This window comes from Oryctolagus cuniculus, chromosome 2, assembly GCF_051225735.1.
Source record: "Oryctolagus cuniculus isolate XC-2025 breed Fujian yellow rabbit chromosome 2, ASM5122573v1, whole genome shotgun sequence".
Taxonomy (NCBI): Eukaryota; Metazoa; Chordata; class Mammalia; order Lagomorpha; family Leporidae; genus Oryctolagus; species Oryctolagus cuniculus.
This window is the reverse complement of record NC_142868.1, coordinates 138,389,871-138,403,944: the sequence shown is the minus strand read 5'-3', so window position 1 is coordinate 138,403,944 and position 14,074 is coordinate 138,389,871. Positions and strand designations below refer to the sequence as shown.

At 42.2% G+C, this 14,074-nt stretch overlaps 1 protein-coding gene across 11 annotated transcripts in view; it reads right to left on the bottom strand.

Annotated features, from left to right (window-relative positions):
- Positions 1-871: 871 nt before the first annotated feature.
- Positions 872-14,074, bottom strand: part of AAK1 (AP2 associated kinase 1) — a 185,675-nt gene continuing 172,472 nt past the window's right edge. For all 11 annotated transcript variants that reach the window (XM_017340696.4, XM_070068960.2, XM_089326339.1 and 8 more), the window contains one exon: positions 872-7,229. In XM_017340696.4, the coding sequence (XP_017196185.3) occupies positions 6,115-7,229 (1,115 nt within the window). In that variant the 3' untranslated portion in view covers positions 872-6,114. The remainder of the gene's footprint in view (positions 7,230-14,074) is intronic.

The window sequence follows — 14,074 nt, the reverse complement described above, 5'->3', positions numbered from 1 at the left end:
TGCTAAGCCAATCCCTCTAGATTTTTTTACCCCAAAAAAAGGAAAGATGAACTCAAGGACAAAACACTTAACAGGAAAGGAGAAGAGAGCTTTTCTCGAAATCGAGAGCAGACAGAAATCATCTTGTTCATGGTTTTTCCTTGGTTCCTTCCACATGGATCTCTGTTAGAGGAAAATATAAGGACACTTCTCCCTGGCTGGTTTCTTCACCAACCAGCCTCATGGGCAAAAGCCACAGAAAGGTGAATACAAACAGAGCATGCATGGGAGCTGCAACACCCAACTTCCGTGCGCCTATGCAGAACACAGGGCTAGCCAGCACAGGCGCGCTGCACCCTCAGAAGGCTCTGCCAGACTCAGAAAAGGCTATCCCCGGAACTTCTGCAGAGCCACAGACAGACTGCATTTTTGATTCATGCTAACTTGAATTAGAAAAAGTGTAACAACTTCATATTATAGAACGAAGATTTAGATCTTAAATACATTTTCAGAAAATGTAGGGCAACTTTAGTTTTACTCATGCACAATCCCTGGATCTTTTCAGCACCCCAAATCATAAGGTCGATTCCTTACTATACAGGCAAATACCATTGTGTTATCTTCTCATATTTGGAGAGGAAACAGGCAGGCAGATTCTCCCTCTCTGTCTCTCTGTCTCTCTCTCTCTCTCTCTCTCTCACACACACACACACACACACATTATGGGTCTTTTTTAAAATCTGGGGTTCATTTATTCCTAAGATTTCCTTCTTTATGTTGATGGTGGGCTCTCTCCAGTCATTGTGAAACTGTATTACTAGACTTTCTACTAAGTGACAGTCACCTATGGGCCCCTTCCATCCTAGATGTAAGAAATAAAACACAGTGTAAATGGTTTGATTAGGTCCATTTTAATAAAGTATACAGGAGTTTACAACTCAAACAATGCATAAAAACTATCAGAGACATAAGATAGATCACACCAAGAGTGCAATAACATGAATCCCACAGTCTACAAAGAAGAGGTATTGCAAGAACTAAGATTGACTTTGCAAATGTTTTCCCCTTCCTTTCCCTCGTTCACAGCCCTTGAGATTGTTTTATACACTATTGTTTTCTGAGGCCTGAAGACCTCAATACTCCTTATGGCTGGGTAGACTTCCTTACTCAGTCAACTCCAGTAACAGTCAGCAGAGGGAGGTCACTTTTATCTACATGGAATGAGCATGGTCTTGGTTTCTGTCTGCTAACAAATGATGTTGAACATTTCCTCATTCAAAGTAACATCTTGCAAGCCTTGTGGTATTCTGGTCACTACTGCCCTGCCAATGACACTGATGAGCCCTTAGCACATGCCCTCCTGAGTTTCATCCGCACTCCCCAGAGAGAAGCTAAGCAATGGCATATTTCCCCCACCTTTACTGAGAATAACTCCCGTTCTAACTGAAACATTTTGGCAAAGGGAACAGAATTTGTTCACGCCAAATACCTACTGTCACTTCTCAGTATTCTTTGGATGCCTTTATTAGGAGGGCTTGAATTAACACCATGGAACAAAGCATAAGGCTGCATGTGCCATACACACACACACACACATACACACACACATACACACACACTCCATTCATATCCCTCAAACAGGAATCTTTGGTTGACTTAAGAAAATACAATTGACTTGCCATTTCAGAGTGAAAAGGCTGCATTTTCTCTGATCCCCAAGTCTAACCCACCCGACTTTAAATGACATTGGGAAAAACCATTTCTGCAATTTGTTCCCAAGGGTAATCAAATAGACCCTTTTAGCATGTACATATAGCTCCATCACAATGCAAGTAACAGTGACTCGTTTCAAGAACACCATTACTATAAACTCAAAACTGTGTCACACATACTTCAAAGATTCCTGGGCTGTAACTCAGACTAAAGTCATAGAATTACAAGTTCTGAGAACACTGAACTAAGTCATGTGGCTAACATTTAGCCATTTTTACCAGCTACAGTCCCTTCTCATGTGAACTTCCTTGCATTCTGAAGCACTCGGAGGCTGTGTAAGATGGAGGTGGAGAGCTGCTCTGGGTTAGGGGGTCTCTCCACAGTAAGGCCGGGGTCCTGTCAACCTTCCTTCATCCTTTCTATAAGAAATGGGGAAGGTGGGCCGCTTCATTTTTACTTGGTGAGATTGTCACTGGCTAGGCTGAAACTATATGAAACTGTTTAAAAACAGCAAGGGAGGCAAATGAAAATGAACGTGATCGTTCAGCTGTATAGTCAAAAGAGGAAGGCAGGCAAGCCAGGAAGACTTCCAGGCATGGAGTGAAACAGTGACCAACCAGATTCTACCTATTTGCAAGCTTCTTGATCTCTTCTTTTCCTTTAGTGAAGTTTTCAGTAACATGTGTCCAAATATTCTGCTGGTTTAAAAACCACCTACAAGTATTGGTTGACAAAGGCAATGGAAAACGAAGAGTTTAAATTACACAATTCCATTTAAAATCTTCCATGTCTACTCCTTGGAAGTTGAGAACTCAGAGGGCAGCTCTAGACATCAACAGGGTGCTTCTGACTTCTCAGAGGCTAAGGTCTTTCCTGAGACTCTCCATCATTTAGGCTCCAAATTTCTCAAGTTAAAACTGCATCTGTGTGACCAGCAGCCATTTCAAAGTTAATTTGTATGCATGCCACAATTTCAATTCGAAAGACACAGTAGAGAACAGCATCTTTCTTTATTAAAGGGAGCCAAGTGACCCTGTTTAAGGTCATATCCTTGTTAGGGAGTGCATTCTATCTCACCCATCTCTAATTTCCTGTGATAAAATTTCCTACTTAACATAAGGCATACATATTATTTGATCTCACACATATATCTTGATTATTTTTCTTTATGGAAGAAAACACAAGATTTCTATTATCAGACCACACTGGTGATTATACTTAAATCTGCAGTTTTATGGATCAGTGAAATAAATGTATATCAAATAGCTGACACTGAAAATACCCGCAACTCTAATATGCACTAAATGAATAACGGGCCAGTGAGGTATCAGTGTCTGTCTTGGAAGTTTAGAGAAATCTTGGTTGCCAGGGAAGCTCAGACCTAACATGAGCTAGTAAACACATACACACCAGCTTACACATTCCTCTTAACAGTAAGTGGGCCCAAAATGAAGTATGGTTTCTGATCTACATTCCCTTAGGTGCTCGTCAGCATCTGTGTCAGCATCAAATTTTGCTCATTTTCTTTTTCAGAAACATTATTTTAACCAGCTGCTCCACAAGGTCTGCCTCCATTCCAATTTCTAATCTAACCAAGGTTTTGGACCCAAGGGCTGTATGTAAGGCCAAGAAACTGGCCAAAAATCCCCCCCCCCCACATAAAAGATTTTCATTAACCCGCTAGTGCCTGTGAGTCAGTTAACATGCATTCTTTGAGAGTTCATCAATACATGATGTGGCTCCAAGCTTTACATTCAAATATATTCTGGCTCATTGCTTTCCACTGAAATGAAAAGTCCCAAGTTCCTGTATTGCCCATCAAACGTGTAAACCAAGTAACACATAACACAAAGGAAAACAAGAAAGTGTGGTGCTTTGTGGATTATATATTTTCTTTTTCTCCTCAGCGTTAGCTTGCTGCAGTGTAATTGCTGGAAACATGCATGTGCTACTAATCCACAGCACCTGGAGCATTCCTGGCATCCCTTACAGTGAAATTACGCGGATTTCAAGATTCGGGATGACCTCTGGCAATTACGTTTTACCTTTAAACTATGCACTTACCCTGCGTGATCTCAAGATGTTCAGGAGCAAGGGAATAAAGCCTTGCTGCAGTACAAATCTGCAGAACTCACTGCTCATTAGCTACTAATGAATGCACTCCACAAGTCAACATTTTCCCATGCATCACTGAGTAAGAAAGAGGCAGAAGTAATTTGTGTGTATTTACATTCATTTCTCTATTTGGGGAAGGTATGCAGAGTCTCCACCCCTCCCGGACCACCAGGGAGAATTTAAAGAGCATTATAAACCCATGCTTGACATTTACTCAGCTGCATAATGAAGTCATGACTTTATTCTGATTTGTATGTTGAGAATTAAAAATGGCCACTTGATTAGGAGAGACTGATAAAATAAACAAAAGAAAAGCATTTTCCAGGGCTGTTATCAAGGTAATCTGAGTCTTTGACAATGAATTAGAATGAGTTCCCACCTTTAAGAGTTTTTGATTTCTGATGAGAAGTCTCCTTAAATTATTTCTATCTCTTGATAAAGACCATGGGAAGAGTTGGGGAGGAGGGATTTCCATGTACCTCAGCCAAACACATTCATACAAAGGAAAGACAATTTGTATGCACAGTTACAGAGAAAAATCAGAAATTAGGAGAAAGCAAACTCTTAGAATGTGTGTTTAGCATCCACCAAACTGAAAGCCACAAGTTTCTGGAACAGCTGAGACCTAAATTGGAGGGCCATTGCTGCTAGCTCTGAAACACTGCCAGTTGTTTAGCCATCTTGCAAGCTGGACATTTGAAATAGGTGGGGACTAACTACAAAGAAAAAGTGCTGAGAAGTAGTTGCTCCCACTCTACTGCCAACATCCTTAACTTCAGTGAGCATCATGCACATTTAGGCTTAATTCATTCCAGTAATTCCTGCGTCATTAACCCAGTTGGTTAAGCAACTCTGAACTTCTCCAGCGAATGGAGAATCACTAGTATTTACTAGAAGTCACAGAAGCTTTCAAGTTGGAACTTGATACAGCCACTCTTTCCATTAAGTTTTTTCCTCAGCAGAAATCTTCCCATTGAGATGTGGATTTTATGTTAAGGCACTAAAAATGAAAGGGTATGAAAAAAAAGCTAGGAATGAGTCAGATCTTCCAGATAGAAAAGACACTTTCAAAGGCATAAGTCAGTCACCTGTCTGACCTACTTTAACATCATTCTCCCAGACATTATTTAGATGTCTCAAGATTTACATTTCCTCAAGAGGCAGTAAAGAAAGATGGCAAGGATTTGGAAAGAAAAAGAAAAACCAAAACCCTGGCAAACCTACTCTGCAACCACCGTCTCATGAAAATGAATTCCACAAGGATGGCACTGAGTCCAGATACCCAGTGGCTGGAACAGCAACAAGGTGCTCTTTGCTGTCCTTGTAAGAGGAAAATGGAAAGGGGTAATCAATGTTTCAAAACTAGATAAATGGAATTTGTTAACAGCAAAGAGCAAATTCTGGAGAAAACGTCCCCTGTGAAACTTCAGTTCCAGCAGGATGTCTGTGTACCTTCCTGTGTACTCCGTTTTGCCATGAGAAACCACATGTACATAAAAACAGGGCTCAAGTCAGCGAGGCCAGCGGACAAATGCCAGTAAATGAGTACTTTGATTGTGGAGGTAGCATGGTGGGAAAGGAGTTACCTAAAGGAAAAAAGCTCCCTGGGCACACGTGCACACCCCCACACATCTGGCAGTCACACGAACTTCCAAAGCGTGGGGGTGGGGAAGGCCCTGCCCACAGGACTAGCCGCCAGATGGCCCCGTTCGCACGTTTCCTATAGGAGAGGAGCAGGTGCACATTGCACAGCTACAGACACTCACGCACACAGGCTCAGCAGCAGGACACCCTTCCAGGGCTGCTGCTTCTACAGGAATGATTAGTAGCTGCAGGATTACACTTCCTCTTGATAGGCAGGATTTTTCTCTCTCTCTTCTTTCCAGAAATTTCCTTCCCGAAAGGAGTAAATCAGGTCCGAGAGGGACTCTTGCTTCTTCAATGAACAGGATTCGAATAGGAGCTGCAGGAAGTGAAAGAAGCAGTATGACCCCTTTGGGGGGTGGGGTGCAATTTTCTGGATTTCAACAGTTTCTGGGCAGGAAAAAAAAAGAAGCAGAGTTCTGAGTTGAGGTGGAAGGCCTCCACTCACGAAGGAGATGGAAGTCCCGAGAGTCCAGAAATCAAAACAGACAACAGAAATGAGCATAACTTAAAGGGGTTCAACTGAGCACCACTGCAGCTGGGCTTGTGGACTGAAGCAGTTCTGCTGTGACGCAGGGAATAAAGTTTACACTTGATGATTCCTCCTTGGGAAGGCTCAGCTGGGAGTGGGGTGGAAGCAGAGGCTAAGGCGCAGGTCCTGCCCTAAGGTTTCGGCTTGCCTGCTTTTGAAGGGAAGGGTGCTAAAGCAAAAGGATCAGCAGCTGGCAGCTCCGTAGTCCTGGAGGAGAGGGAGGTGATGGAAACAGAGCCAGCTATCGACTGCTTGTTGGTTTGTGAAACAATTTTATAGGCAGCAATGGGCTGGGCTTCTGGACTGGGCTCATCTTCTGGGCTGTAGTGACGGGAATATTTGGATAAGGACTGGGGGCGGAATGGTTTGCCAGCCACGGGGCCTGAGACAGCTTCTTTCTGGGGCTGAGGTCCTTTGTTCCGGTCACTAGGGTGGGAGGAGCCCCTGGGAGTGAGGCTGTCAAGCTGGTCTGGTGCTTGCACAGAATGGGAGGAAAGGTTAGCTCCTTGCACAAACCCAGCCATGGGATATTGAGCTCGGACAGGGGTGTACACTGCTTTGTCGAGGCCTGAGAGCACAGGGACATCGGCCGGCTGGCCAAGGAGACTGGCCTGGGCAGGCAGCTCCTGGGAGATGCTCTGGACAGCTGGCAACTCCTCCATGCTCTTCTTCTTCGTAAAGGGAGCTCTCAAGAACACGTCCGCCTCCTCTGGCTGGGAAGGAGCCACACTGCCCTTTGAGATGAATGGGGCTTTGGAGAAAATGTCCATATCTTCAGGTGGGACCCTTGAGCTCCTGAAGGGCGCAGTGGCAAAGACATCTGGCTCCCCAAGACCATCAGCAGCCGGCTGTGGGAGGACTTGGAACTGGTTCTTTCTTCCACCTTGCACCACCTTAGCCTGCTCGGTAGCGACTTCCGGTGGAGAGAATGGACCGGCCCCGCCCAGTTTCCCTTGGGGAGGCTTGCAGTTCTCGTCCTCCTCTTCAGACTCCAGGAGTAAAGGTCGAGACCCACTGCAGTCCAGCATGTCTCCCTCCAGGTCCGTCCCTTCCTCCTCACTGCTGTGGAACGAGCTGTTGCTGGAAGGGCCGTCCCTGGCCAAGTAGTCAGACTCTAAGTTGTTCTGAGACTTTGTGCCAGACACTTTGGAGGGCTCTGGATACAAGGGAAGGCCTTTAACACCCGTGGATTCTTTAAAGTGCTCTACAGTTATGGCAGGACAGGGATGGGGATCTCTCTGGAGACCTAGAAAAGCATAAAAAAGCAGAATTAATGTGTAGGTCAGTTTAACTCTTCTTGGAACATATAATGGTCAACCCGCGGCAAAAACATTGTGGGACCAAATAATACATGTTGAAAATGGAGAAAGAAAAAACAGAAACATAAAAGTCAGGCAGGAAAATTGCACACAGACTGGAACACAACCAACCACTGTCTCACATTCTGAAACATGAAAGGCACAATGTGTGGGAAAGGAGATGGAGGTGTGAGGCACACAGACATTCGGCAGAACTATGCAACGCTCCTGCTCATGGGACCAGGCACGGACACCTACTCTACCTGGCACTGGCTCATGACGAAAGGAAACAAACCCAGTCACCCATCTCCACTTCTACCCTGGCAGTTTGGGATTGTGTAGAAGTACTGGCTGGGGAGGAACTCGATTCTGTCTCTGGCACATGGTCAGCTGCTCCACATGCAGACAGGCAGAACCTCCGAAAAGCAGCAGAACGTGGCTACCTGGTAAATGCCAAGTTCACTTGATGATTTACATCACAAGCATTATTCAAAGACCACAGAGTGCCCAAAATGCAAATACTGAAGGCACATTCTAAGGGGAGGCTATGGAATCAAAATCGTACAAAATAAATCACCTTCAGCTGGAGTTGCCCTGGAATTTTGTTTTCAGTCTAGATCTCTGCTTAAGTGAGTCCGTTACAAAGTTCTTTAAGCAGAAGTAAAGTGCATGGGTCATTACAGAAGTATTAGCAAATTCCAATACACTAGTCTTGTTCTATCTAGGTAGAGGTGCCTCAGCGTGCTCTGGCTTTTCAATTCAAATACACAATTATCAGAATGCAAGACAGCTTACCTTCCAAGAAATATTAGCAGGTTAGAAGTATGTCATTGGGCACATGTTAGCAAGAGGGCAGGAAAAAGGCATATGTAACTAAGCAAGAAGAATCCAGAGAAAAAGAGGGAGGTTGGGGGTAAAGGTATCATTTCATTGTGGGCTCACAAAGTGACACCACTGGTGTCTTCCAACCCACCAGGCCAAGAATAGTAAGTATAGTGGTCTGGAGCCACAGATGCCTCAGAACCCCTGGACACATGGAATGCAATCATCCCCTTCCCAAACTGCCCCTCTCCCCTCCTCAGCAAGCCATAGCTAGCAGCAATTTCTGCTAAAAATTATCCCCTGCTCAAGTTTCTGCTTAAATTAAGCACACAGAACACAGCAAAAGAGGCAACAAAATCAGTTTATTGGGAAATCAGTCACTTTGAGACATTACATTGTAAAGAGAATGTGGAGAGAAGTCTAGACATTTTATAAGATACTGTACAAAAATACTATGTTTCTCTGAGTCCTATAACTTTTTTTAGCAGTGCTTCTTTTTTAAACAGTTCTGACCTTAAATATTATTTTCCAAAACAAAAAAAAAAGTATCTTTTCACCCCATTTTTATTTCCATTTCAAACAGCTTGAATTCATTCTGTGAATTCCAAATTAGAATTTTGAGTTAAATTCTGTACTGGTGCCAAATGGCTTTCTGAAGAGTATTTGAAGAATATGATTTTGAAGATAATAATTTTTAATTACATTACAACCTTAATATGTGCAGCTACATGGTGACAGGAAAGCAATGGTCAGCTGACAGGAGATAAATGGAACATCTCTCTCGTGCAACCTATGTGGGAAGATATAATCCTAATTTCTCAGGCAAACATATATTTTGATATTACATCTGTCTCAGTAATACCCAGAAAGAATTCTTTGAGGAAATTCAAATGAAAGAGTGGAGGTAAAGATTTGAAAATAAAATTTGCCGAGCCTCAAAGAGTTACAAGAGGCCCCTCAAACTCCTTGAACCACTTCCCCACATGGCATTAGTTGGACAATGCCAAAACTAAGGCACAATTCCTCATCTTCTAAACTCCCCTGAAAGTCAGTATTAGTAAGCTGCTTCTGTAGGAGAGCACAATATCTGCTGGAGGGGAGGGAATGGAAAATGCAGCCAAACCAATGACTCAGTCTGGCAGCACAGGACCCAGTAATCAAAATGAACACTACCTTGACTTGAGTCAGTGTTTTTTTTTTAAATTTTAAATTGAATTCAATTAAGGCAATCTGTGTGCACAGACTGCCAAAAAGTAGCCATCTAATGAAGTGAATGCTTGTGGTGCTAGATGTTGTTTTGAGAACTGTGAAGTACCAAGGAGGTATGGTGAGGGATTCCCATATCCACAGCTCCAGAACTGGACGGAAGATCATGCCTGACCACACAAACGATTTCTATTAGAAAATGACTTTCAGTGGAGAACCCACTTGGGAAACCCTCTAGCTCAGGGCATATGTTGGGACCTTCATGGTGAATAATGGGAAGCCATACTGAACATTCCAGCAGCTTTAAAAAATTCAGCAGCACAGTTGTGAGAACACCACTTCAAGTTTGAAGGGAAAACCAATCTTATGTCATTCAAAACAAGGACCAGAGCTATTTCCTATGTCTTTCAACATTAGTCAGCTTTGTGGAAATGGAAAAGTACTTGGATAGAATTCTCCAGAGAAGGCTACTTCTCCCAACTTTCCATTCTTTTCAGAGGGGCAGTGGGACTGAAGCAGGGAGTAACCACTCTTTGCAACAGGCCTGCAACTCTGAAGGCCAAAGAAATTCCAGAGAATTCGGGGGAGCCCAGATAGCCACATGTGCTTAAGGAATTCTGGGAGTGGTAGCACAAGGAACAAGGTAGTCAAGAGAAGGAGTCCAAACAACTGTAGACAGAAGGTAGACGTTAAATCTTGTTGGTGGGTAAAGGTCTTTCCTGGAATATGTGGATGTGTTCTACAGGGAAGACGCATGTTTTCATGGGGACCAGTCCCTGTATATGGAGAGAACGATGCACCGACAGGCAAATGTGTTTGAGGCAGTCTTGCCCACTAGCAATGAAGGACTGACATCGGTTTAACCTCTGCTTGGCTCAGTTCGTTTGGAAACCAATGGCACACAGAGAAGATACTCTGTGACCCCACAGAGCTCAATAAAGCTGGTCTGTTGCCCCCCAGGGACTTATGCTCAAGCCTTGGCCTCAGAGTCTGCACAGTACTTACTTATCACAAAGCCCAAGGTCCCAAGGTAGGGCATTTTGTTATAATTCCCTCAAACTGGGCTATATCTTTAAAAAAAAAAAAAAAACAACCACCAAAAACTTTGGTTTAGCACATCAAATTAAAAAGCCCGAATGCATTTCTTCTTGTTCTGATGTAGGGCCATGGGCCAGGTAAAGCACACTGTGACACTTCCACTAGGGGTAACTTCCTATTAGTGCTGAATGGCTTGCAGTGGGTTTACTGTGGGTATTTTATCTGACTGACGTAGTGAGGATCATCAGGGAGCTTTCCACAGAATAGAAGTCTGTCTTCTATCCCTGGTTGGCTATTCCTTAATGTAATACATACACCATGCACAACCAGAACTTTGCTTTTTTCCATACTGTATATGGAATAACAGTTCCAAAACTGGAAATGAAGACTTGGGAGTATTAAGAAGTCTTCTGATATGGTTATTGAGGAGAAAGCCAAAACACCCCTTTGTAAGAGCTTTGACAATGCAGCACCAATTGAAATTTAGTCTTGGAACAAAATCAAGCAATCAAGAGATATGTAGCAGATTCATAATTTCCATGACCTTTAGGCTTAGATGATAAACTGACACATCTGGTTCTACCATATGTCCCCTGGAGAACAGGGACATGATAGGAGGGAGCCAGCACTGGCTAGAGATGCCATGCCTCTCGAGCCAACAAAGCAATTAAATGAGAGTTTTTTTTCACCAGGTATAAAGTTGTTCTTGCCAACATAAGATGTTTAATTAAATTGGCTTGGCATATTAATGATTAAATGAGAGAAGAGTAGCCACAAATCTGTGCTCCATTTTACAACGCTGGGTCTGATCAGATGAAAAGTACGCTCACAGAGAGTTGTTTTATTTTCCTTGACTGCAAGGAGATTCATTCTCTAGGATGGCCTTGACTCAACAAAATGTTCTCAGTATGTCTGTCACATGTGTCCACACTTTTCTTTTGTACTGATACTTATTATCACTCAACAATAAATTTAAATTCGCTCTGCTGAAGTGAGTTTTCAGCTATTTCAAGTTATTTACATCTCTAAACATTCATGCTCCCAGTTGAACAGATAAGACTTTATTCCCCTATATGCTTACATTAGAATTTTGTTTACAGACTTGTTTTTTGTACAATACTTGCGTAGCAATGTTCAAATTTCACATTTTTGCTGCATAAGATAGCTTCATGTCCATCTGTTTACTTTTCCTTTTCAGGGAGGACAGGTTAAAGACCTATGGTAAATATACATTCATGTGACAAGAGGGATGCAACGGGCAGAGTAGAATACTCACAAGGAAAGAGTAAGTTCAGGATACTACACCAAAATTAGAGCTAAGAAAATGTCTTTCATTCTAGAAACTACCACCATTTGGTTACTTTGCTTGCATAGGTTAGCATTACCCAAGGAGCCCCCTTACCTATCTTAGTAAAAGGAAACCCAGGAGAAACAGAGTCGAGTCTTATTTCAGATGATTGGAAATAGAGACCATCTTGGATTCATTTCAAGTCAAAAAGCTCAAGCACGTCCAACCTCAGAAACATCACTACCTTGGAAATGGAAAAGGCTAACTTTGTGTCCCTCTGCAGAGGAACAGGAGATAGCTTTGTAATATCTGGGGTGTTTCAAGAGAGTCTATTCTCAGTATCCATGTGAAAATTCTGTTCTGCCAGGCAGCCTTTATTTTGTTTAATTCAGTATACTGGGCAATGCTGGCATTTGTATCCCAAAACTTCAGTTAGTGACTGTGGGACCCTGTTAATTAATTCTTACAGGCTGAGAAAGATAGACTCCTGGGTCACAGAGAAGCCTCTTCACGGGACAGCTTACTTGAACCCAAGCTATCCATAGCACGCATGTGAACGCAGCTCCCTCCGCCCCTCCAGGCTGAGGGCCTCAAAGGTGCTCTCGTTCTCACAGCACTACTGCATGCAGAGCTGCCCCTGACCTAGGGCAAGGCTATGTTGGCTTGAATCAAAATGATTAATTACCTGCCAGGAGAGGAGGAAACAAGTATTAAAAACAAAACAAAAATGTTGCATCTTGAAAAAAAATATGTTCTTTTCTTGAGTTATTTTTCTGTGGATGATTCTTTTCACTATTTTAAACAGTAACCACTCTTCATCTTATGGGGGTGATTTTGGTGCTCAAAACCAAAAAGTAGTGGTGGAAAAGTAGATCAACAAAGAGAAAATATTTCTAGATGCTGAAGATGACACTAGTTAGTACAACTTAACTAGGAAGTACTACTAGTAAGTACAACTTAAGTGGCAGCTGCATCACTGGGATAAGAACTATCTCCCCAACCAGATGCCTTTGAACGCCTTTGACTCAATTGGATGTCAATATTCTTACTTGTCTGCTAAATAAATTGGTAATCGTAATAATTATAATCATATTTAGAAGTGCCCTTTAAATCTAATCTCCAAGGCCTATATTTTAAAAACAATGGGACTTGAATTTGGTGATCTTGTTATGCAAATAAAGAGAAAAAACAATTTGTGATGTTTTCTGATACAGTTATTACTCTTACACAGTTGGAATAGAAGCAAATCAAAAACACATTCTTATAAAATTTGCCCATTTTTAAATGGTAGATCCTTGATTATACATTTCAAAAGAACAGAAATCTTCTGATACTATTTTATTGGGATAGGTGTGTGTGTGTAAAACATTAAGGGAAAAAATATTATATATATAAAACTGTGATGATTTAGGCTTCTATTCAAATAACCAGGAAAGAACAACCCAGGTTAATAAAAGCCCATTATAATTCTCTAAAATGTACTGCTATAGCAATAGCAGGGATACAGAGGATTCTCTAAGAACATCAGGATTACATAAAAATCCTTATAGTCCTTCTCAGCTTCACAATACATACGTTGGGTATTACACTTCTATAGTCTTAAAGACCAGCTGGTCCAAACCTCTGCTGTTTAAGGACCAGCAGTTCCGAGGGGTGAAGTGCTTGCTGAAGGTCACTCAGCCAGTGACTGGCAAGGGTCAGGAGGAGAGCCCGGCTGGCCTGCCCTGCCCAGGTCTCCAGTGCAGGCCCCACGTCTGTAAAATGAAGTGGATGGACTAAGGGATGTTTCTAAGGTGTCTCTTGTAGCTCAGACTATGGATCTGCAAATCTACGAATTACTAGCATGCTATGCACACCTCAAATGAACTCTTCTAGTTCAGAGATGATAGAAAACTACAAGAAGGGCCCATTTACCAAATCACATGTATTCTTTACCAGGAAATAGTTCTTCTCCTTTGAGGCCCTACTCCTAAAGAACAAGCCAAATATAGCTTCTTGTTGTTATCTCCCTCAGGACTCTCATCAGTGTCACTGCCTTCTAGTCTGTTCATTTCCCTAAACCATCTCCATTAAACTTTATTGAGCAAATGACTAGATAATGTATCTCAATGTAATTAGGGGTAATGCATGAAAGGAACAATGTACAGACACCTAATCTATAAACAGTTCTCTTCATGGTTTCAATTAAATTGAGTAATTAGATATTTCATTATATTTTTAGCATGTTATATATGGAAAAATCAAATATGAAAACATAAAGCTGAAACACTATCCTTATGTAAAAATAAACATTTTCTTCACTAGTTTATACATTTTTTCTATGGTCAGGAAAAAGGATATGATTCTGAACTGCAGCAATTTTCCTGTCCACAAAGGGGTAAAGCCAAGTCCTATTTTCACTGTTTGCCACTCACAGAGAGATCTAGATGGGTATTTCTT